This window comes from Ammodytes marinus, assembly GCF_949987685.1.
Source record: "Ammodytes marinus genome assembly, chromosome: 19".
NCBI lineage: Eukaryota > Metazoa > Chordata > Actinopteri > Uranoscopiformes > Ammodytidae > Ammodytes > Ammodytes marinus.
This window is the reverse complement of record NC_137223.1, coordinates 17169332-17195397: the sequence shown is the minus strand read 5'-3', so window position 1 is coordinate 17195397 and position 26066 is coordinate 17169332. Positions and strand designations below refer to the sequence as shown.

Sequence of the window (26066 nt, the reverse complement as noted above, 5' to 3'; positions counted from 1 at the left end):
TTTCAAAATGGTAGACGATTTTTTTTTTCTTCTTTTCTCTGCCGTGTTTGAAAAATGTGTTTGTTAGATATTCCTCTAGCTAATCTACTTCACAGTTACAGGTGCGAGTGTTAGTGGCGCGCCACCAAGCGGTGGAGTGTTTTGGCTGGGTGAGGGCAGTGCCACCCTAGTAGTGTGTATGGGTGTGTCTTTGTAGTGGGAGAGGAGGGCAGGTTTTAGGCCAGCCTGTCAGCGGTGGCGGTAGTGTCTCATGAGGGGCACAATGCAGGAAGGGGGCCCAGACAGCTTGAGGAAGGGGTGCTGGAGGAGCTCCAGGGCAGTGGCTCTCTGAGAGGGCTCCCTCACCAGCATCAGGTCCAGGAAGGATCGCAGCACAGAGGACACCTGCGGATGTAAAGACATGCTTTAATTCCTTGATTTTTTCAAAGATGATAGATTTTAAAGGGAAGTTTACTCTTACCGTAATATATATGCAAGAAATATTCCAGATGAAGAGCCTATGTGAAAGTTACATTAATGAGCTCAGAATGGTCTGAGTAAAACTGTTATAATCTAACGGTTTAGACTTAATGACAACCTTGGTGAGGTTGATATTTTAACCATAAAATGTCTCAACATGAAATGCTATGAAATGTTGTTCACATGTCCAGATCCCCCTCAGGTTGAATTGAAATAACTTTGGTGATCCCGTTACTTTACATGTAGCACCATCATCAGTTCAAATTTTGAAATTTAATGAGCAAATACTTATCCAAGCATGTAGCCGTGTGCAGCCTAGCAGAGCTTGCATGGCTGTAAACTCTTTGTGTGGTATAAAGAAAACATGCTAGCCCATGTACTAATCAGAGAGCCAAAGCCTCAATGACATTCAATATGAATTTTGGTTCACTGACAATAAGTCACAGGATGCAAAGTTGTGTACATAAGAACTTAAAAACTAAAGCAAACAACAAGTTCTCGGTAGCACTCCAGTAAAAACAATCAGTAAGATTTGAGTTTTGTTTAGTGCCTTTCTAATGGCCATTCTTTTCGCTCTTCTATATAGGTCATGCCACAAATTACTTAATATTTTTTAACTTCAAAGTCTTTACACGCTGTTCTGACATGTTTACAGAATGATCCATTAATCAAGTCATTCATCTTTCACCTCAAAAATGTACTCATCGTCAACACAACAATCCCTGCATGTACAGTCTTTCTTACCTTGTGTGACTCTTTTAGCCGCGGCGGCATGTTGTCTCGTATCCTCCTCATGGCCTGTAGAGGGGGTTCGTTGAAGTACGGGGGCTCGCCGTCCACCATCTCGATCACCATGATGCCTAAAGACCAGATATCCACCTGAAAACACACCGAAAAACATTAGGCCTAATTGTGTTTAATGGAAATGAAGTTTGTGCAGTAATACATGAAGTATAGGAACACAGTCTCTTTGTGTAGAGCAAAGTTAGTGTGTGTGCTGTCCTCACCTCCGTCCCATAGGGTAGTCTAGAGATGACCTCTGGTGCCATCCAGTAGGGTGTGCCCACAAGGGACTTCCTCTTGGGCACCTCTTTGGAAACTTGGGCACAAAAGCCGAAATCTGATAGCTTGATCTGCAAACACAAACACACACACACGGACACCATACTGCTGTCAGGTTCCTGCCTCTATCATGTAGGTGTGCGGACGTACAGTAAAGACTGTGTTAGTACAGAACCTGCGTGTTTGATGTCAAGAAGTGCACTGACCCGTTGTGATGAAGAGCTTTCAGAGAGCACACTAATCTCTCGTATTAGTGGCTAATTATCATTCAATTAATCACGTCTTATCAGCTCATTAGGAGACATTAGGCAGGATTAAATTACCGAGCCACGAGTGGTAATTGATGATGATGAGTTTCTGGCACTGGCTGTTGACAAGTGGTAGAAGAAGCACCCACAGAGAAGGTCAGTGTGAGGGTGTGTTATACTGAAATCATCAGTAGTGTAATGTAACTTTATTTATTAGTATTTCACAGGAACAATGTACACAAAACAACACATCTTGTTTAAGGCAAGGTAGGTATGTCAAGTACCAGACAAAGTTCTATTTTCTACCTGTAGTCCCTCGGCAGGTAAGTAGAATAATAAAATAGCACCAATATACAGTATATATTATACACTATACAATGATATATAAACATAGGATTAAACACTTAAAAAATTACAAGATAAAATGATAAAAAGACATAAGAAAAAACCATTGAAAAATATTACCAGAAGCCCACATTGCATATTTTATAAAATAGATATAAGCCTATCCCACTCGCACTCAAAAATTCTACAGGTGTGTGCAGGTTTTCAGTTTAAGTTACTTTAACTGATTTTGTTAGACGGGAAAAAGTTTGAGCATCCTCATTGGTTATTAGCTCTGTCAAAAGAGAAGGACAACTTTCCGAACGTGGTTTTGCATTTTGGAATTTTCCACTCTTCCCTAATTGTTGACCTAGTTGCTCTTGCCGTTCATTTTGAGCCAAGTGTCACACATTTCTTATCAGTGAAAGGAACAAGTCTCGAGCATTATTACAGTAATACTAGTGGTAATAGTAGGATCCCTGTTCTAACCGTGATCTTTTTAATATCCTTCTGGTTTAATAGCATCCCAAAGGAGGGAGGGTGAATGAACAATACAGTATATGAAAGCACACATGCACAGGGAAACACACACACGCGTGTCAAGTGCACTTACCCTGCCATCGCTGGTCAGGAGAATGGAGTCACTCTTGATGTCGCGGTGGATGACGCCCTGTGTGTGCAGGTAGGACAGAGCCCTCAACACCGATAAACACACTGTAGCAATCTGCTCCTCATTCATCCTGAGATTAGACACACACACACACAAACACACAAACAAATAAGTGTCAGCAATGACTTTCAAAGTGAAAACGCCTATAGGAGCATATTTGCCATGTTGAAAGGACAAAACAAATACAAAAATAAGCTATTAATAAAATTGCGGCCCAAGTTACAGTAATATTCAATGCAATTCATAAAACACATTCCGAACTATTGTTCTAATTCCTTATTTTTTACTTTCTTTTGTATTTTCATTCATTAACTTTTCACACAGTTTGTAGTTCATCTTTTTAATCCATATTTTTGTTGGGGGTTTTTTTCTGCACTTTCAGTGAAAGGTAAGACAGGCTGTGTAAATCAATTTGTGTTCCTACATTTGCATTCATTTGTAAACACACTACAACAACAGCTACAAAGAAACGTAAGTGAGGTATATTTTAATATGTTGGCTAACGACACACTTTCTTGGTGGAAAAAAAGTGTAGTAGAAATGACTAGCGTGCTTTGGGTTACAGAGCAGACCGCTTCTAAAGAGATTACAGTTGAACTAAACTACGATTGAGCAGAAACATCCCCCTGTAGCCTGCAGCGGCTGTAGCCGTGATGTGCAGAGCGGGCAGGAGGGTCCCATATGGAGAGACGGGGCGATGCAGTGCGTCTGACTGAGCTCCACTGAACATTCACATCTAGACCCAGCTGGCCGGCCCATGCTGTGTGTTTACCAGAGTGCGTGCGGTCTGAGCTGCCATCACTTACAGTAGCAAGTGCAGAAATACAGACACTATAATTTGCCAGCACTGACCAAGGAAACACGTAGGTAGAACGTGAACTTTCATGTAAAGGACAGAAATGCTCTCTTTATGTATCTCAACGCTTGGTCCAAAAAATCCCACTGTTGAAGAAGTTATTCACTACACATTATGAGAGACAGCCCCCAAGCCAAGCACACACACATGCATACACATATATGGCTTCTTCCGTCTCCCTTCGGACAACACAAAGTATGATGTATGAATATTTGCAAGAGAAAATTGTGTATTGTGTGGAATTGTCCGAAAGAATAATAAATAAATAAATAAATAAATAAATATACGCACAGACATATACACACGCTTTTTGATGAAGATCGCAGCAGATTTTATGGTCACACAGGTATGCATTTACAATCACAAGAGATAAATGAGCCTTCTGTTAATGGGAAAACAACTGGCTAACTCAAAGTGAATGGGATGGAGACGTGTACACAAAAGCAATTCACCTCCTACCCCCCCCCCCCCCCACACACACACACACACACACGCACACACACACACACACACACAATTGAACGGAAAACAGGATCACTGAAATAGAAAATTGTTTCGAACAAAAAGTAAAAAACAATTTTAATGAGCCTGTGAAGGTTACCAAGAGGAGGAAAATGAAACACGCACACGCACACACACACACACACACACACACACACACACACACACACACACACACACACACACACACACAAACATCATGCAGGTATCCATCCAAACACATACACACAACAGCGAGCACAAATACATAAGCTTTTTCACTTATTTCAGTTAAAATCCCTGTGAAGTGTAGCTCATTTAACTTTAAAGTAGAAATTTGAACCTGCCTGAAATAGTCAAGGAACACGCTCCTCTTTCTGCTACTGCTGACTCGCCTGCATGTGTTAGATCTGTGTTTGTGTGTATGTGTGTGTCGTGTGGTGTGTGTGTGTGTGTGTGTGTGTGTGTGTGTGTGTGTGTGTGTTTCCAACAACCAAGCAACCTGATGAGGCTTGCACAATGTAAGGCAAGCAGCAATTATTTCCACAACAATAGGCTTAACATAAATAGCACAACGCTTTCACCTGGACAAATCGGGCTGAAATTACCACACACAACATACTTGCTGCCTTATTCCGTATATCACCGCCCTGGATATACAGTATATTATGCCTTATAATTAACAATACTAATACAAGTGGTCAGCTTGTGTGGTTACAAACCAAACTAGAATTTTATATCAAGATTTTAATTAAATCTAGTTCCATTTCACAGACATGTTTTTTCTTTGCTAATCGCAAGAATGTTAATTAAAATATTGAAAAAAATACACACACATACACACACACAAAACACAAACATGTTCACTTTCATCTAAACTTTAATGAAATCATGAAAAACAGATGAAAAAGATGGAAGGGAGAGTTAAAGAGAGAACATCCGGTCCAATAATATCCTCTTTACAGAGTGGTACTTCTGACAGCATTCACATGCATCCTGAATATCTCTCCCTCTTTCTCCCTCTCTCTCTCCCTCTTTCTCCCTCTCTCTCTCTTCCCTCTATCTCCCCCCCTCCCACACACACACAAGCATCCAAACATCAGTGTGGGAGACTCTTCAAATACTTCACGGTAGCAGCGGTGCTCAGCCTTACCAAAGCCTGTTATTAGCATCCGACACAGCACAGCGCTAATGCTGACACTCCATGCAAATGACTGTAATTAAACACCAAGCACAAAGTAAGCTTAAAACAATAAGGGGGCAGTTTAGGAACACAGCTCAACAACAAGAGAAGCAATTACCAAAAGTTGGAGAACAATAATCCTCCAACTATCTAAACGCTGGACTGGATTACAGCCTGTCTGCGTGTCTCTTTTTGTCTCTCTTCTCTCCACATTTTATGTACACTTTAGTATCTCATATTGTATTTCTGGATGTAAGAGAGGTTAGTTACCTAGTATGAGTCACAATGTCAGTGAGAGCCCCGCCTTCCAGAAACTCCATGACAACCCACAGCTCGTCTCCCACCAGGTAGCTGTTGTACATGTCCACCACGTTCTCGTGATGGTAGTCCCTCATGATCACCACCTAAAGCACAGAGAGAGAGAGAAAAATGACTTTGATTATGTATCATTTCATTTCTTTTATCATAATGTCACATAATACAGAGCTGTCAAAAATCTAATATGAAAGACATTGCAATAAAATGAATATGCAACACAACTATTTCTTATCATTATCTAGATTCCATATGGATTTTGTATCAGTACACTGAATCTAATTGATGCATTTATGTTCAAATTAAATGTTTTACCATTTCAAGAATTTTACAACATGTATTCATGTCATTCAATTATTAATTAATTTAACTTTCCTTTGTCTAATGTGAACATGTTCTGGAAGCTTAGCTATGAAAGGGTTACATTTAGAAATTAATAGGATTACACAAAGCAAATTAGTCGCCAACCAAACACCCACTGCTTCACATCTGTGTTAACCACACACGCCTGATAAGGTACATGCATGCATTCTCTCTCCTTCTCCCTCCCTCCCTCTGTCTCTCTCTCTATTTCTGTCTGTCTTTCTCTCTACAAACACACACACACGTACACAAATATGCACAAATGAAATAGAATCTGGGCAATTTTGCGTGTGAACATGACCTTGTTTTAAGTAAAAAAAAAATCAATTATGGATGTGCTAGTGGTTTCACTGCCATGGATATACAGTGTGTCAGAAGAAGTGGAGGCAAACTGAACCATTTTTGCATTAATAAGCAAGCTACTGTATTGCTGTGCAATATTCATATACTTGGTTACTAAGTTGAGTCATGTTCATTTTCGTTTCAGCTGCTGCTTGTTTGAGCTATCAACAATTAGTGACAAATGTTTGGTCTGATCTCACGTGTTGTGTCTGGGTATCATGCTTCATACTGTTTTTGGGGGGATAACAATGTTCCTACAGTGGCAGGGAAACATTCAATATCAAGTCCCGAATGATAAAATAGTAATCCTCAAATTGAGGACATACAAAACCAGTACTACAGCCATAGTCAAAGTTCAAATGTACTGCTTTAGGTTTGAGCATGCACACCTCATTGAAGAGCAGCTCTCTCCTCTGCTGTTTCCTGAGGTCCATCTTCTTCACAGCCACCTGCTTGCCGCTATGTTTCTCGCTGGCGATGCACACAATGCCCGTGGAGCCTTCACCGATCTTAATAAAGTTGTCCAGGTATTCCCGAGGGTCACCTGTAGGCAAACGCAGACATAGTTCAAATTGTGAATATAGGCAAATAAAAACCTTTATGTAAGGCACTGTCAGCGTCAGCGTCACTTTTTATTGTTCCTTTTCTCACCTGGGTTGACCACCAGTTGAAGTGCTGCACGGAACTGCTCGTGAGAAACTCTGGAAGGTTGTGTGTCAGAGCTGGACCCCCAAGAAGGAGGCGGGTAGGCCCCCGGGGGGATGTAGGGTGACGAAGGCTGTGAGTAGGCTCCCTGTGTTTAAAAAAACACACCCATGTACAAAGAGACACAGTAAAAAAAAGAGAGCATGTAAACTACAGTGAATTTCCAAACGACATCAAATGCATTTTTACAATCCTTATCTCAGGTAAACGTCCTGTGAAAACTATGCATCTCCAAAATCTCCAACGCATTTCAGGCCTGTTTGTCAGCTTTGCTACAATACACAACAGACAGTTGAATGGGTTTTATATGGTTTATCTTAAATGAATACCTAATATTTTGGAGTTTGGTTTTCATGGGACAATGCCAATATAATATTGTTTTATGTGGGACCTTTCTGGTAATATTATCCTGTTCCAATGAGAATTCAAATCGCTGTCTTTAGTTGCTTGAGTGAATACAGTGAACATACTGTACCTGAGGGGTGTACGGCGGGCTAGGCTGGGAGGGGGGATGGTGGTAGGGCGAAGGTTTGTAGTGGTGAAAGACAGGAGGGTAGGGCAGGTGTGCAGGAGGGTAGCCTGGCGGCTTGCTGTGACTCTGGGGTTGTTTCAGAGGCCCTCGGGGGTAGGTCTCACCTCCCATAACCTGTGGACTGCCTTCACGTAACGGTCGCTCGTACTCACCCTGGAGAAGACAGCGCAAGGAATATTTGATTGGTTGACCACAATTTAAAGGAACAACACTGTTCTGGTTATGCAGGTTGAGAGACTTGTGTATACTGTGTGTGCATTGGCACAGTCTTCTTATGTTACTGAAGGTTGTAACTGTGTTGGCTGCTTCAGTATAAATGCATGACCACACACACTCCGTCCACAGTAAAATGTCAGCTTTACTTTCCAGGTAGGTCTGCAGGGACATTAGCCTTTGACAGACCTCTAACAGAGGACATTTAGTGTGCGGGACAGGGACCCTACGTTATTATAACCACCCCACAAAGCTCCTCAACTGCGCCATTCATCAGCAAGGAACCCAGGGAGCAACCAGATCTGGGGCACACCTCTTCCTTAAGATCCTGGAAACAGCTGAGTCTCCCTTTAAAACATTCTGGGAACTTGAACATTGGTGTCTCCATAAAACACAAAACAACGTAATGTACCAAAGTAATGTAAAGAGCAGAGATTTGGTTGAAGTGATGAAATACATTTTACCAGCAGTCAGTCACATTATCACTAGCAGAATTGAAAAAGGGCCTGCACAAAATGTTAATTTATTTGAATGCCTATACCAATGTCAAAAAAGTTGAATTACTGTCAACATAATATATATAAAAAAAACTATACAGACAGACAGAGCTGGATCGAACTGCTTCCACCCTCCACAGATTAAATTACCTTTGCCTCACCTTCCAAAAAAATGCTCTTCAAACAGTATGACTCTTTTCCTCATATATTCTGAGGGTACTGAGAAGATAATAAAAGAACTCCCTTTCTTTCTCTTTCCTTTTATTAGTTTCTCCCTCTGTGCCTATCACTCTCTCTTTACACACACACACAAAGACACACACACACACACATAGACACAGGGAAGGAGGAGGAGCCCTGATGTGTAGGGATGGTGTATAATTACATGGTGTTAACTCTTTTAATCAATCACTCCCAGGCAGGTGTAAGAAGAGGGGGGGTTACGTGCTGCTGGGACGGCCCAGTTTCGCGGCCCCCTATCGTTGGCCCGGCACTGCTGGCTGGCTGTCAGCCAAGGGTCTCCTGATCCATGTTGGTTAAACGCGCATTAATCTGAGTTTGGCAGGGTAATCAACAACCTAACTCAACTGTGAAATTGAATTCCGCGGTGGAACATCGTTCGGCCAGTTTTATGCTAAGGCTGCAGAAAGGGAAAGTGCCGCAACATCAATTTGTCAACGAGAGCTGCGGCACCGAGCTCGCGCACGCCACAAAAGAGAGAGAGGGGGGAAGAGAAGAATGGAGAGAGAAGGAGTGTGTGTGTGTGTGTGTGTGTGTGCTTGTAACTGTGTGTGTGTGTGTGTGTGTGTGTGTGTGTGTGTGTGTGTGTGTGTGTGTGTGTGTGTGTGTGTGTGTGTGTGTGTGTGTGTATGTGTGTGTGTGTGGCCAAGTCTGTCTACTGTTACATCCCCACCGGCTCCCAACAACAGCAGGGGAAAGAGAAGGATTTACTTCAGTGGCGTGAGTGGGCTGAATGAGAGAAAGAGAAGAAAAGGCAAAGAATGAGAGAGGAGAGAGAGGGGTGGGTTTGTTTCAAGGCCCATGAGCTGAGAAGAATAGTGATTCTTAAGCTGCCAGATGACTCCTTGTTTTTTCTTCTTACCACTGCTGCAAAATCTCCAAACATCACAAGGCAAATTACCCGGTGCATTGATTTCTCAGCCAGCTCCTTACTATGGCCTATATTTCATTTGATTTATGATTTCACTTAACAATACATAAAACATTGAATCAAATATTACACATAACAGCCGGTATAGTCTATATATCTTCGCATTTTTTTGATTTGTGGATCAATGTACAAGCTCTGGATGAGTAAATCTGGATCTGTAATGTCTGAAATCTTTATATTCCGAGCACATACTGCACATTTTCAGGAAAGCAAATGTGCCTCCTCAAGCACAACTACTCCGAAAGTGGTAATGATAAACAATATGTAGGAAAAATGACCTCCTGCATTACTTCCAATCCTGCTACACTTGCACCCTCTGTGGCAGTTTTTTTTTCTCTATGAGTGGCTATTTACTGGAGCATGCAGGTTAAATGGTTTTTCATCAAGGCACCCTGGGATCTACATCAGCAAAGCCAGTTTTTCCTCTCAGCTTGTGGACTCACTGTGTGAGAAGGAGGGATGGTGGAGAGGTGTGATAACGGTACACACACCTGTATAATGGGCCTAATGGGGCACTGAAAGATTTGGAGAATGATATAAAGAATATATTAGGAAATGATGTGAAGAACACCACATAGAATGACCACTCATTATGTTACCCCTGCTGTTGCATATTTGCCTCCTACTATTATACAACCTATTCTACTATCTTCTACTGTGGCAAACACAGTTCTTTGTAATAACATTGGTACAAAAGAATCAACTCTAATACTGAAAACATATGGTTACATTACACAGACAATAATGCATGAAAGGTCTGTTTGCTCTTGTCAGTGTGAGTCTCTCTTTGCAGGAATTTCTGGGGTATTTAAGTCTCTCCCATTGCTCCACTGGAGCACATCACAGGCTGCATCACCCTATTCAAGTGCCAACAAATGTAGGATGCTGATGTTTCCCACACAACACAAAGCTATAAAACAAGACATCAGTACCTACAATCAACTGTGTCATTTTAAATTTAATGTGCCAAAGTCAGCAACAGTAATCATTTTGACACTTCGACCTTACATAATGGCTATTGAGTAATATCAACAAATCTTTGTTTACTTGATAGCTGAAAGTGCAGAAACAGAAAACGTTTGGGGTAAACCAATGGGCGTTGCCGTGGTAAGCACCTCAAGTATCATACTTATATGGTGCCCACATTTTTTCCACTACATTGTACCGGGTCTACTCTACTCGATACACCTTTTTTTGGTTTTCAACTGTGAAAAAAGTCCCTGGTACCTACTTTTTTGTCCCCACTCCGTCCAGGGACCAGGGACTAAACAGTGACAGACCACAGATTGGTCAGAGCGTCATCAGGGAAGCGGCACCCTATCCTGCACAACAAACAGCTAAGCTACTGTTGCGGTCAGCTTCTTAGCTCGCTGTCTCTCAAGTGTTTGTTCTACTTTCTTTCAAAAGTGGGATCCTCATCCTGGACAACCATCGTCACTCGACAAAATACAAATCATCTCTCATTTTGAGAAAAATCCAGTGCAAGCTTGACGGGCCATCCGCAATGAGATAATCTTCTTTTATGATTTTTCGATTTTATCTGGTTCTGATATTTTCTTTTTCTAATTCTTCCTGCCATGTCACCAACTGCCTCTCACCACTTTCTTTATTCTCTGCATTCCTTTATGTCTCTCTTTGTCTATTCTCTTTCATTCTTTCTGTAATTCAGAGCCCTCTGGTCGATGGTATGCATGAGCCTTAATTGATCTGTGTGCAGAGAAAGCAGCTACTGTAAAGGGGTAGCTCACTGGAAGAGTGGATTAACAGCGACACCATCAATCGAAGGCCAGTGAAGAAATGTAATGAGTGAAAATGAGAAAACACAGAGCGAGATAAAGAAATAAAGGGAAAGGATTTAATATTTGAAAGTAATTGCAGGTGGATGGTAGGTGAGACTAAATGTGGGGATGCTTACACAACATGCTTACACAACATGCTCTTCGGTTTAAAGTAAACACTGTCAACATCCCTGTCACAATTATTTTCATAGATGAATATATTCTGTACTAGAAATTATACCATGCATTCACACATTTTGTGTTTGGTGCAGTTACCTTGGCTAGGGTCTGGGAGTTAGTGAAACTCTCTGAGAGGCGAGGGTATGTGTAGGAGCTGTATGGGTGGGCCTGTGCAGGGTTCTTGAAAGCGCCGCTTGCTGCATAGGGGACATTTGGCTCCTGCAGCCCGGAGCCTGACCGAGATCGCTGCCTTATAGCCGGCGTGGGGCTGGTCTGCGTCACATAGGAACTCTTGGGTCGCTTTTCGTATTCGTCCCGCAGGCCGCCATAGCTCCACTCACTGTCTGGGTAGTTAATCTGCTCGCTGTGTAGCGAGGCACGAGACGGCGTGCCCACCGAAGTGTCCCGGTAGTCCTGACTGGATGAGCCGCCCACTGATGCCCGATAGTAACCGCTGGAGCCAACCCCACTGCCAACCGTGGAGGCAACCTCATCAGCTGAGCGCCCTTTGCTCTCCAGGTAGGCGTGGTAGTCCGGGGGAAGCTTGCCATAGTCAGATTTTTGGGGCATAGCGTCAGGGTAGAAGTGGCTGCGTATTGGGTGTGAGTGACCATTCTGCTTGGAGAATCGATAGTGCCTCCCAACTGCCCAGTCCCCGTCTGTGGAGAAGCCTGGTCTGTTGGGATCAAGAGGGAAGTCCCTGCTGGAGCTGTCTAGGTCACACGAGTAGCGGGAGTAGTAATGGTTGAATCCATTCTCCTCTGGGGCGTTTGGATGAGCAATGCTGGAGGGTTTGGAGCTGCTACCAGCCTGGTGTGGGCCTGTTGGGCTCTCTTTACGCAGCGAGTTAGAGCGCGTTACCGAGATGTTGTCAAACTCCTCCAGCAAACCGTTGATGGACGCATCTTTGGGTGGCCTGTTCCCTCGAACAATGGTCTATGAGAAGGACAAACAAAATTTACTTTTTATATACAACAGAGTCTGCTGCAGAGAGTTTGATGGAGACAGCCCTGATACTTTGGGTTGCAGTACATTCAATTTCAGTTGAATCATTCCTGGCTGAAAACTGAATGAATAAGATGAATTGAAATTCCTGTTCAATCAACTTCAGTTAACTAAAACCTCTACAATTTTCAGGCTGGAATTTCAATTCATGAATATCAGGGCTTTGTGACAAGTATGAAATGAATCATCACTTGCAATAAATGAACGCCGGCATTGGTCATCTGAAAGAAAAGCAGGCATCAGTCTACACAACCACTAGTTGTGGTGAGTTGGGATGCAGTGAGAAAAATGCATGGAGATAAATGGTGTGATACCAAAGGACAGCAGTGGTGGATTGAAGGAGCTCATTTCTGCCCCATTTCCCTTTGCAACAGATTAGCTTCATTTTCAGTGGGCTGATCATGGTACATTAATAGTCGTGACATTTGGTTTAGCGCTTGTGAGGTACATAAACAGAGAGAGAGAGAGACCGAACACACATGCTCACATCTGCTTCAAAGCGAAGGAAGCTTAAACATCAGGAGTGCTGCTTATCCCCTCCTACCTTTTGTTAAGCCCTTTACACGGATGTGTCGTGAGTCATGGGGAACTGGTGCTACAACATTACTCGCTGAACTGCAGTCTGTGCGCATGCATGATGTGTGTGTGATTTTTTTGTGTGGTGTAGACTGTGATGATCCCCACCTCCATACAGTGAAAATAGTGAGTAATGGCCAAAGGCAGTGGTGTTTTCCGTACATCAACTACAAAAAATATTTAATATTAATTGATAGCATTTATAAAGGCCTATAACTTTTCCAGACACTCAGGGACGCTTGATCCATCCAGTTTACATCCTTTCCTATATGTTGCACAATCCCAGTTGTTTTAAGAAAATACTTGTGTGCATTGACAACACTACTTTCCATTCCTCTCCTTGCTTTCACATGGATTAACATGCTTAGTGTACATCATGAAAGTGCCCGTCATACTTCAGGAGTTTAGTGTATTTGCACCTTGATGTTTTTATGGTCTCAGTCAGTTTTCAGCTCCCTATCCACAACAAATGTACCACCCACCTGTCAATGCTATGTGGCTCTTGCAGGCCTGCACAAAAATCCCTCCAAAATCATAAAATGAATGAGTTTGTTAGAGCTGTAGCAATCATGGAGTAGAATAAGCTGAACAGAATTTAAGCAGCAAAATTAGCCAAGTGTAACCCATTATGCCTGTTCCCCAGGGATCCACAGCTTTTCAATTCCCACTGTGGCAGCCATTGCTAGAAATGTAATGCACCCGGCGCTGATCACAATGTGAGGCACATGGGATACAGTGGTACGTGATATGTCATGCTGACTTACATTTCACTGTCAACAACAAACCAATAATGATTCATTAAGAGGTCTATGTTTGCTATGTTTCAAAGACAGGCTGAATAAGATCTGATCAATGAAACAAAAATAACATTTATTTTATGTTCTTCTCTTTTTTTACTTTTGAGTAACCCTTGTGTTTTAATCTTTAGATGGCTAAAAATAGTAAACCCATGGTATAATTTGCATGTTAAGCTGTTCGTTTTTCCATCCTCTGAAGGCGTTTGCTGAACCTTACTCTTACACCACCCGACCATGTCACATCAGCAAGTTCTTTGAAAGCCTTTGACAGGGCTGGTGACGCGCTGTCCGTCACATAACTGTCAAACTTGTTTGCGCTGTGGTTTGTCCATGTCACATGTGCTGAGGCAGAGTCTCAGAAAAAGCTGGGATAATCATCAACTCTCCGCTGCTGACACAGGGATACATCTAGACGCCTACACAATTGCTACCTGCAAACACACTCCCTTCCTCTCGTGACATTTATCAATTTGACTGCTCAGCCAGGCTACCGCAGTCATCAAACGTAGTTTTATCACTTAGTATTTGGAACACTCTCTTTTCCCTTTCACCCATCCAGGAAGGTCTGAGCTTTACTCAAAACATTTTTTTCAGGCTAGCTGCGTGGCTCTAGATATGGCAGTGTCAGAAGTATTAGATTGATTGGGAACAAGTCCATATAACACGTCATACAGAGCAGAAATGCTAGCAATGGAAATGAATCATGGGTTGCTATGGTAACTAACCTTATTCTCTCTATGTCAACTTAATTACTTTCTTTCTAGTTTCTAAAGAGCTGGACGCTGTTGTTTCAGGCCAAAGAAAAGCCTCTGCACATACCTTTCACTATCAATAAGGCCGGTTCTTTCACACCTCATCTTTCCCCTCTATTTTGTTACTGTGTGTGTGTGTGTGTGTGTGTGTGTGTGTGTGTGTGTGTGTGTGTGTGTGTGTGTGTGCACATCTCCTCTCTCCCCCTTTAACACTCCAGTTGCTCTCCTCTGTTTGAGAGCTATAGGCTGTTTGGTACCGTGACCTGGAACCCAAGGTGAAATGGCCTATAAAAAGCATTGAGTAAAGTCTAGCTGAGAGGGGGGGGGGCTGCAGGACTGATGGCCTTTTAAACAGCTATGTGAGTGGAAATCTATCATGTTTTGGACAGATGTCGCAGTACACAGAGCAGGCATCGAGCTGACGTAAAGAATCACAAGTAAGTCACGCAAAAGTCACAGGGTCTGCTCTTCATGTTGTTCAGCTACAAATTTAATTTGAAATAACGGCTCATGTCGAAAATAAAACGTTGGTGACCGACACCAATAAAAACTGAGACAACTAATCTTTGCTGGTAATTGGTCATGAGAAATATTCTCACGCTAAACTGTGCAACGAATAAGTGAATGGTGTGCTTTGTGTGAGACCTAAAAATGAGGCCAAATCACATCGCGTTACGCTACGTGAATGCCGGTGATTCGGAGTTAATTCAATTGGCGTGCAACAGTAGGGGGTGTCAGTTATCTAATAAAACATCATCATCATCCCCATTTGGTTTATAATCAATAGGACTGTGTCAGGGGGAGCATGACAGGTGCACGGGGGATGGAGAGAGAGAGAGCCGGGGAAAACCGAGGCGGCGGATGAAAACCGAGGAGGTGATGAGAGTGCAGAGGGGAGAGCGAGACAAGGTTAATTGTGTGCCAAATCACTGTCAAACGGTTCGGCATCAAGCCTGAAAATCTTTCCATTAATTTGAATTAGGGCACTGATACTGGCTTCCGTATCCCCCACCCCTCCCCCTATTCTCCCCCTCCCCTCTTTCCCCCCCACGTCCTTACAGCTCCGCCAGCTCTGTGCACGGCTCGTGTTCGGCTGGGCGGCGGTGACAGCAGCCATATTTCACAGGCGCGCGGCGTTGGCCTGTCCTTTAGTGATAAGCGGTAATAGATCTACTCTCTCCACTCAACACGGCCTGTTCAAGGTAAGCACAGAGGGGAAAGAGGAGGGGAAGGGGGGAGAGGAAGAAGGCACACACGGGAAAGACGAAAAGAGGAAATAAAGAGCATGTGTGGTGGGACCAGAGAAGAAGGACAACACTAGGCTGGATGATGCAAAAGAAAAAGCAGGAAAAAGAAACTCTGAAACAGAAGCTCTGAACAGAAGAATAAAAGGAATCACATATAGAAAAAGGATGGAGAAGGGGTGACGAGGGGAGGGTGGGAGGAAGTGTCGTAGAAATGAAAAACGAGGCTCATTGGGGAGATAAGGGGGGATTAACCTTGCTGGTAATGAAGGGAGGGTGTGATGGGAGGATGGAGGGAGGAAGAGAGGGAGAGATAATTAATGAGCTTGCCCTTCCTGTGACTCCTTGCTAGAACCCAGGTTTGGAGGCTGTGCTTCACTGGCCTAGCAGGGTCCCGGGACTATCCTTTATTCAGGGAAGCTGCCACGTGCTAAACGACCCCTCCTGTACACTCTAAAGCACAGCGTCTCAGCATTGGCCAGGTGAATTAAGCCAGTTTACATGTTTTAATTGAAACCCCTCCATTTTGGAGAACGTTTGTTGAGTCTTAACTGGCAGTCAGTCAGGTCCAAACCGGTAGTTGGTCAGGGCCACTCTGAAAGCGTTAGAAAGAGGATATTCAGCACACTATGAGAAATACAAGGTTTGTGTTTGGACACTACACCTTGAAAATATCAAAATTGTTGATTGATTAATAAATGCTGATCTGTTTCCTCGTTCGGTTAAGGGTTAAGTAATATTCGGTTTGTGAAAAGTCCCTACTTTTTAAAGTTTGTCCTTCACTGAATATGCCAACTTGCATGTGCAAGGTCTAAACATACTGTAGAACCACTGTCATATAAATACAGACACCCACACAGACACACAGACACACACACACACACACACACACACACACACACACACACACACACACACACACACACACACACACACACACACACACACACACACACACACACACACACACACACACACACACACACACACACACACACACACACACACACACGTCATTGACAAAAAGCATTACGTTGCCCCTTAAACTTACTAAAGTGAGGACTGGCCAAAATGTCCTCGCTTTCCAAAAATTTCCCCACTCCTCCACTAAGTCTAAAAGTCCAATAATCCTCACAAAGATGTATCTACAAGTACACACATATACACTCCCACCCACCCACCCCCACACATACACACCAAAGAGATACATATAGTTCATAGCCTGAAAGATACACCCATGCATAACAACAGGGGCAGATGTGTAACTCCTCCCATTTGTGAGTCTTTAGTCACACATGAAAGCTCATCACCTACAACACCTCCACTGTCTCTTTCTCTGCATCACACACACACACACCACACACACACACACACACACACACACACACACACACACACACACACACTACAGATCATCGCCTATTCAACGACACACCCACTCTCAACTCTCAATCCTGCCAAAACACAACCATTATGGTGTTTTTTTGTATGACTTGGACATGCTTGCTGACATGTTGTACAATACTATTGTACAAGTCTTGGTGCGACAGAAACATTCCCCTTCATCCATCCCCATTGCACTATTCTCCCTCTCTCTCTCCCTTGGTTTTGAAATAAATCCCAGGCACTATGTCTACTCTCTGAATCTCTCTGTCACGACTCACACTGCAGAGAACAAGCACGCGTGGGTATACGTATGCACACTCAACCACACACACACACACACACACACACACACACACACACACACACACACACACACACACACACACACACACACACACACACACACACACACACACACACACACACACACACACACACACACACACACACACACACACACAGTCAGCAAACACATCTACTTCTACTAATGCTGTTGCCACTGCTGCTCCTGAAGTGCAATATCCTTCTGCATCAGTGACCAACTTGTGAACAGAACCTTATTCATGGTCGTCTGAGAAAGATAACATCAGTGAGCCCTTGAGACGTAAGACAAAGAGACTCCTCGCCACTCCTCCTTTGAGTGTCTCACTTTGGACCGAACATGACCTACAGTACTGATTAATGAAGGATCAAATCAAGTGACTGCCACTACTGCTGCTGTGATGCATAAACAAAGAGGGAAGATACTGTTTGTGCAAAGCCAAAACATCAATCATTTGCAAAGGGATAAAAAAAAAAGGCTAGCTGCATCGCCACCGTTCTGTATCAGCCTCCTGTGATGTGATGGAGGAGATACTGTACAAGACAAGGGTCTGGTATCTTTAACGACAATGCATGAATTCACAGCAAACGTAACACCGATTTCAATAGATAATCTCCCACGTTTCAGGTAAGCAGAGAGATTCAGGCGTTCTTATCCTGTAGCTCCCTCTGCTGGACGGAAGTGGTAAAAGCAACAAACTGCTGATGCTACAATGTTAAACTATACCAATGTGATTCATGTTCCACTACCCACTAAATAACTTTACAAAAAAAAATAAGACTATGATACTACAAAGAGAAAGCCTCACAGCAGGATATAATCAAAATGATATTGTTTAAATATGGTACTGAGACATATTACTCAAACACAAACAAATGTTGCATTTGTTGGGGACTATTTTCAGCTCTCCAGCAATTGTGTTTTTTTTAAGAAGTAGGAGGTGGACTCAAAATAAATTTCAGTTGTTAGTGATAATGAAAGAATATGTCACTCAGTGCGACATTGTAGCTAAATTATGTGTTTTCAAATGTTTTTTTTTAAAGATATTTTTTGGGCATTTTTATGCTTTATTGATAGTGCAGAGAGACAGAGGTGAAATGGGGCAGAGAGGGGAGTGACATGCAGAGAACGACCGCAGGCGGGAATCGAACCCGGGTCTGGTGCTCATTTAAATAGAGATTCATTTTAATTAAAAAATATATATATATATTCCCGAGGTGATATCAGTATTCTTGAATTCATCTCAAGAAAGTGAGGTCTACCTAAAGTAATGAAAACAGTTTTAGTGTCAAGATTTACCAGTCAGGTATAGGTATAGGTAGGTATCATGTTTAGTGTGTAGTGATCATGGACATATAAAGAAAGGTAGTGATGTGGGAGAAGCGTAAAGTAGCTTGTAGTCTGCTACCCTCTGCTGGTCTGACGTCATATCTCGACATGCACATGCATTGTCAATTGAGTAACCAGAATTATGATGATGTGGATGTTAATTTCACTGATTAAGGGACAGAGTATAGTCAGGCTTTTGGTAATAAGATTGCCTGAGGCACACATCTCGGATCTTTGTTATTAATTAGAACGAATAATGACCTCAAAACCCCGGTCGAATGCGAACCTCGGATCAGTACACACGCTGACAGGTCGACCCACCTGTTTAACTTAACGGACGATTTCACGGATCAGTTCCGCTGATGTCTTGACATGTTATTAGTGGAACTAAAGACGAGGCTCTTCAACATGAACAGGATTTTTCAAGGAGCAGATTTTAGAGCATTTCCATGATTAATAAGCTGTGAGCTGACCTGTTTCCTCAGGCCATCCTGCTGCCTGTTAGTTACAGTAGTTAATAACCATCACCTCAACATGCTCAGGAAAGGCTGTGCAACGAGGCTTTCATTGAAAAGGTAAAGGCCATCACACCATCCATAATAATGAAACTCGACTTGAGAATGATTCTGCTAAAGCTGATTAAAGCAAAATGTGTATTTGTATATGTATAGATAGATATACAAGCATGTTAGCATAATAGAATAGAACAGGGAAGTATTGACCCCATTGCTTTTAGCGGAACATTTTAAACAAGGAATATAATAGGAGATTTGCTTCACTTTATTTAAAACAATATACATACAGTGGTTTTCAACCTCTAAAAAATGGTCCTGACAATGATCCCAAACCTCAACCTATGAGTTAAAAATGTCAGTTTGCATGAAGTGACTGCCATGAAACATTGCCAATAGCAGGCCTTCATGCTGAGGTGACATGTCAGGGCTGAATCGTTACATCAGCTTCATGCACACCTTGTCATGACTGAGAATACCCAGCATTCATTGTGTCCAAATATTTTTCAAAATAAAGTAACATGCCAGATGAGATATTCCCAACACTTATGTTAACACAATCAATACATGATATTGGATCAAACTCATTTGAATGAGAACAGAACAATTGTATTCATTATCTTTATTTACACACCACTCAATATATGTATATATATATACACTGATCGGCCACTTTATTGGGTACAGCGGTTAATTTTCTTGTTAACACATATAACTAATCAGCCAATCACATGTCAGCAACTCAATGCATTTAGGCATGTAGACCTAGATGGGACAACTTATTGAGGTTGAAACCGAGCAACAGAATGGGGAAGAAAGGATGTTTAAGTTACTTTGAACATGGCAATGTTGAGGGTGCCAGGAGGGCTGGTATGAGTATTTCAGAATCTGCTGATCTACTGGGATTTTCACTCTAAACCATCTCTAGGGTTTACAGAGAATGGTCCGAAAAAGAAAAAATATCCAGTGAGCGGCATTTGTGTGGATGTAAAATGCCTTGTTGAAGTCAGAGGTCAGTGGATGATGGGCATACTGGTTCGAGATGATAGAAAGCCAACAGTAATTCAAATAACCACTCGTTACAACCAGGGTATGCAGAGTACCATCTCTGAACGCAAAACACGACCAACCTTGAAGCAGATGGGCTACAGCAACAGAAGACCCCACCGGGTGCCACTCCTGTCAGCTAAAAACAGGACAATGAGGCTACAATAATCACAGGATCACCAATATTGGACAATAGAAGATTGAAAAATCATGCCTGGTCTGATGAGTCTCGATTTCAGATGCTACATTCAGATGGCAGGTTCAAAATTTGGTGTAAACAACATGAAAGTATGGATCCATCCTGCCGTGCACCATCAACCATGCCTTGTTCAAAGTCACCTAAACCCCTTTCTTCCCCATTCTGATGCTCGGTTTGACTTCAGTACATTGTCTTGACCACGTCTAAATGCCTAAATGCATTACATTGCTGCCATGTGATTGGCTGATTATCTTTTTGTTTTTATAAGCCATTGAACAGGTGTACCTAATAAAGTGGCCGGTGAGTGTATATACTGTATATATATATATATATATATATATAGTATTCATATTTTATATTTTTTAATTCATCAGAATTCTTGTATTCCACAGTTGAACTAATTTTTACTATTATTAATTGTGACCAACTATTTAGAAGTGAATGCTTTGTGTCCTCTATGCATGCCACTTATCTTACTCTTGCTCTGAGCAGCTTTACTTATACCAACCCTGGTCACAAGATGAACCTAAGGGGTCCTGAGGTAATTATAAGGGTAGGAAATTAAAATAATTGTCACTCTTTCTCCTCTCCAACCACTTTCCCTGTCTCCTGCCCCCTTGCACTGCCATATTTCATCTGCCCACCAGAGGCCCTCGCACTTTCCCTCCTAACAACAACACACCAATTATACCAGACTCATTACTTTGCTCATTGTCAGATCCTGCTTCATCATGTTTACACTTCTTCTTTTTTCTTTTTTATAAATCTTTTTATTGGAGGATCAATCATGTTACATTTTACAGGAAATGTTTACACTTCTTTGTGTACCTGCTATGCAACCTGCTGCCAGTTGATTGTACCCTTAGATACAATACATTGGATACAGACATAGAACGGACATAGAGGAAGGCAGTGATGATGGTGGTGTTTTAATTGGACTAATCAGTGTGTGCATAACAGTTTGAATAGCATTAGTTAACGTATATGTACTGTATGTGTGTTCATGTGTCTCATTCTATTGAAGGCAGACTGTGGAGGCTCCTACACAAGCTGGTGACTATTTATGGCAGCGACCCCCACAGCACCCCAGCTGGCAGACCCGTGTGACCCAGTCCCCTTTGACCTCAGCTGGGTAGAGGCCTTTTTCTACCAGCTCCAGGATCCAATGAGTGCGCAACGCATGGAACAAGAGGATGATTTCCAGCTAAATGGATTAGTGCCCGGAAGCATAATGAAATACAAACATACAGTCCATGGAGACCAAATCCTGAACCTTAAGCACATTACTGCAGCCTAGACACCCTTCTTTTTTTCCCCCATCCCTCTAAGCACTGTCAGATTCAGGCTGAAACATGGTTGGCTCACTTTTTTAGAAAATAAATGCTTTTTGTGTGTGCTTCTTTTGTTTTATGGTGGAGGCTTCCTCTTTAAGGAGTTTCCAAGTGAGTATGTCACTGTCAAGGAAACTTTCTGATCTAAAGGCGGTGAGAGGAGAGGAGACGGGATCAATTAGATGTCCCTCAGTTATCTTCTTGTCAACTGTGAGCCAGATAAACAGACAGCTGTCCGGCATAGATAAATTACTCGGCAATGCTCATTAATCTGAGCCCAGTCAGCCAGTTACAGCCCCCTACATCACATCACTGCCCCTAATGCTCAGCTTCTACACATTTGTCCTACTCACTTGACAGCTATCCTGTTGTCCTCTCTACACACATACTCACACAAACACACACACACCTACACATTCAGTCCTTTATCTTAACCATGTCACTATCAAAAGAGGTTTGAGAGCATACAATACTATGAATAAGAATGAGTGTACTACTGTAAATTGTAATGTTTTTTTTACTTTGTGACAAAATGGCCAACATCAGCATGTTAGCAGATGTTAGCAAGCCACCATAAGCTTTAAGCACAAAGCACTACAGGTACACAGAGCTGCTAGCATGGCTGTAGACTCTGTCACAGATTGAGTATGATCAGAGATTGATACTGAGGCTTCAAAGTCCAGCTGCTTAAATATCCTTCTTATCTTGTATTTAACAAAATGTTAATCTAAAACACAATACAGCATTCAATCTAGGGGTAATATGTATGTTCCATGGCCATTCTAATTTAACAGAAATAATGTAGTCAAAGTCATGTATAGCTGAAACAGAATGATGAGTAAGAATTAGGAATACATTTACATATATCAAAAGAAAATTAACAGAATTGTTCTTTGTAAGAACAATATATTCCTGAGAAAAGTGATTTGTTCATCACTTTTCTCATCACATTTAAACAGATCTAATAATAGCCTCGAGACTCATAACATAGCATTTCAGCATTTATAAATGAATGGACGATAAAGCGTATAACTTGAAGGAAATGCTGAACAGTGAATTGCAGTTTACTAGGTGGCCACACGAGGATACTGCAGGTCTAGTAATTGAATTATATCAAACCAAGTGCAAGTATAAAGAAAGACATGACATTTCATTTTTTCAAGACACTAGCTTTTCCACAGTGATGATGATGAGATATTCAAATGCAGTGATTCACTAGCCTGGTGCTACCAGACCATCGTACTCATAGACGTCGATTACGGGGGGGATGGGGGGTACATGTACCCCCCACTTTTCGTCAAGACTCATTTTGTCCCCCCCACTTTTTAAGCCGGACATGGAGTGCGTCCAGCCGTATTAAAACACAGCGTCAAGGTCTCTCTCTCTCTCTCTCTCTCTCTCTCTCTCTCTCTCTCTCTCTCTCTCTCTCTCTCTCTCTCTCTCTCTCTCTCTCTCTCTCTCTCTCTCTCTCTCTCTCTCACACACACACACACACTAGTTTCCACACCAGAGAAAACATGCTCCGAAGTCTCCGCTAGTTTGCACACCAGAGAAGACTGATGCATTTCAATCAGCAGCAGAGAGACAACGGCGAGTGACTTTATAAGTGTCCCGTTGTGAAGTGTAAACTGTAGGGATTACCATCCTCTATCTATGCCCACTAATGACTGTTAATGTAGCGGACACTAACAGCAGCTTGTGTCGCGGCACATGGATACATGACGATGTTGTTTACAGTGATGTGCGGTCAGGGTACTGCCTACACTGGCGCCGTGTGCAAAATAAATAAATAAAATAAAATATTTTTTTTATTTAATAAACTTATATTTGTATTATTACTGTTACTGTTAATTATTTCGATCTTTACATGTAATCCGCGAAACGTGGAAAAATATTGTGCCTTTGCTGTTTCCCATTCATTGTGTACGGCAAAGAATCAGTGCCTTTGCGCCTATTCATTGTGGACGGCAAGAAAAAAAAAAGTTTTCGTGCATGCGCACTTGATTCTGTATTATTTAACATGTACGCAAATAAGCATAATTCTTTGTGCCTTTTTTACGTAAATGGTATGCCACATAAGCCTTTACATTACATATCATTCATGGACCAATTAAAATCGAGATATTACTAGACATTTACGCAGCTTAGGCCAACGTCATTACGTTGGCTATGCTCATTCACGTCGCATTACCCCCGCGGATTTTTAAGTCAACATTGCAGCTGCCGTGCCCGCAGATATTTCAGACTGGAGGAATTTTAACAAATTGGATTATAATTTAAAAAGGAACAGAATGAATAGCAAGAGAAAGGCCTGCGCCAGCCTTGGACGGTGTACAGCAGCAACAGGGACAAACAATGTTCGAGCATTTCAAACGGACAGGTAGCCTACATGACCGGAAGGATGCTAGCTAGCTGTGCTGTCAGTCAGACTGTCACTGGATTACTATCGTCTTGCTTATTTCTACAGCCAGGGAGTCAGATTGGTGAGTCAGAAACTTTTTTGGGGTTTATTTAATAATAAAGTTGGATGAATTGATACCGAGTGCAATCCATTCTGCATTTTATATTCAATTGAGCAGTTGTGTTTTCATTGTTACTGACGGACAAACCTAAGCTCTGCAATGTGGATAAATGGTTACATTCTGATGCTGGACAGGTCCATGGGACATATGCTACTGGTACTTTATCTATTAAGATAAAGTTTATGGAGTGGAGTTGCCATCAGTTATGCTGTAGTCCTACATAATGATGAATGCTGTCTTTTATTTTTAAGTTGAATAGAAGTAGTACCGGTAGTTTGAATCGGCGAAGGTTTGACTTGTTGCCTTACGTTTTTTCGGCCCTCGGTGTGAGGGACGGGTCCGTTAAGTCGATGGATGCGATGTTTAATCATTTAGACCAAACTACAGTAGGCTACGGGCAAACCTGAAGTCACCGTCGTGACATTTCATATACGTCCCGTCTGTGTGTGTGTGTGAGTGAGTGAGTGAGTGAGTGAGTGAGTGAGTGAGTGAGTGAGTGAGTGAGTGAGTGAGAGAGAGAGAGAGAGAGAGAGAGAGAGAGAGAGAGAGAGAGAGAGAGGGAGAGAAAGAAAGAAAGAAAGAAAGGGAGGAACTTATTTGAAATCGGCCGGCTGTTTGTTGTTTATTGTTTTTGATTTAACAATATATAGGTTTAGAGAAATCTGGCTTTCAGAACTCAGTGCCTACCCACTCACTGACCTCACCGCACGTCACTGGTTGTTTATCAAGAAGTAATTGAAGCTGATCATGGCTATGCTACTAGCTAGGTTGCCATGGAGACCGAGGCGGAGTAATATTGTTGTGCGACAGTCCAGCCGTGCTTCGGCTCGATTTGAGCACGGTCAAAATGCCTTCGACCAATCAGATTGCTCAGTCGGAACTACCTTTCCAAGCTCCCTTTGTTTACGTCATGTTTGGTTGGGCTACGGGGAGCAGCTAGTGGCTCATATGTCCGCTGCTTTTTGAAAATGCTTTTTTCATCAAATGTGTCAGACATCAGTGTTTTGTATACATTGTATTCATTAGTGAGCGGGTATGCCGTCTTTCAGAACCGTTCATTACCTGCACTAAAGAGAAAAAAAGATGTTTCCTCATTGTCCCCCCCACTTTTGAAAATGCACTCCAGAATGCCTGTTTGTCCCCCCCACTTGTTTAGCCAAATCGACGTCCATGATCGTACTACATTTCATTTGTACAGAAGGTCTGGAACTGCTCTGTTTGGCAAACGTTCACTCACTTGGAGGCGGGTGTCTGTTGAAGTTTAAAACTATTGGATCTGCCCAGTGCCACTCTGGATCAGCCAACCAATCGCATAACGTTTGGTCGCAGCATTCAACTGAAACTGGAGCGCGACTTCGACGTCATCGTTCTCAGCCACTCGCTCTGTTCGCTGATTGGATAACCAAAAATCTGGACGAGCAGAATTCCATGAACACACCACAGACCCAGACTGACTACTGAAGGGAAAATTAAATTTGGGTGGAAGTAGGTAGGCGGGCGGAGCCAGGCTAGTGATTCACTTCAATGTGATGCAAATGACTACATTAGAGTTATAAAGGGACACATAGAAGCACACACATTTACACTCAGCCCTCTGTGACAAAGTATCAATGTGTTCAAGAAGGATTTTGAAAAGTCAAGTATGACACACCAGTCATCTCAAATC

The 26066-nt window shown here is 42.4% G+C and overlaps 1 protein-coding gene across 1 annotated transcript in view; it reads right to left on the bottom strand.

Annotated features, from left to right (window-relative positions):
- Positions 1-228: 228 nt before the first annotated feature.
- pak5 (p21 protein (Cdc42/Rac)-activated kinase 5) overlaps positions 229-26066 on the bottom strand; it is a gene marked incomplete at its 3' end in the record, with an annotated part of 33838 nt that continues 8000 nt past the window's right edge. Inside the window, exons 3-11 of the mRNA XM_080048080.1 lie at positions 11475-12314; positions 7483-7692; positions 6954-7095; positions 6692-6846; positions 5553-5686; positions 2707-2833; positions 1467-1592; positions 1204-1338; positions 229-384 (exon numbers count right to left, since the gene is read on the bottom strand). Coding sequence (XP_079904206.1) covers positions 229-384; positions 1204-1338; positions 1467-1592; positions 2707-2833; positions 5553-5686; positions 6692-6846; positions 6954-7095; positions 7483-7692; positions 11475-12314 — 2025 coding nt within the window. The remainder of the gene's footprint in view (positions 385-1203; positions 1339-1466; positions 1593-2706; positions 2834-5552; positions 5687-6691; positions 6847-6953; positions 7096-7482; positions 7693-11474; positions 12315-26066) is intronic.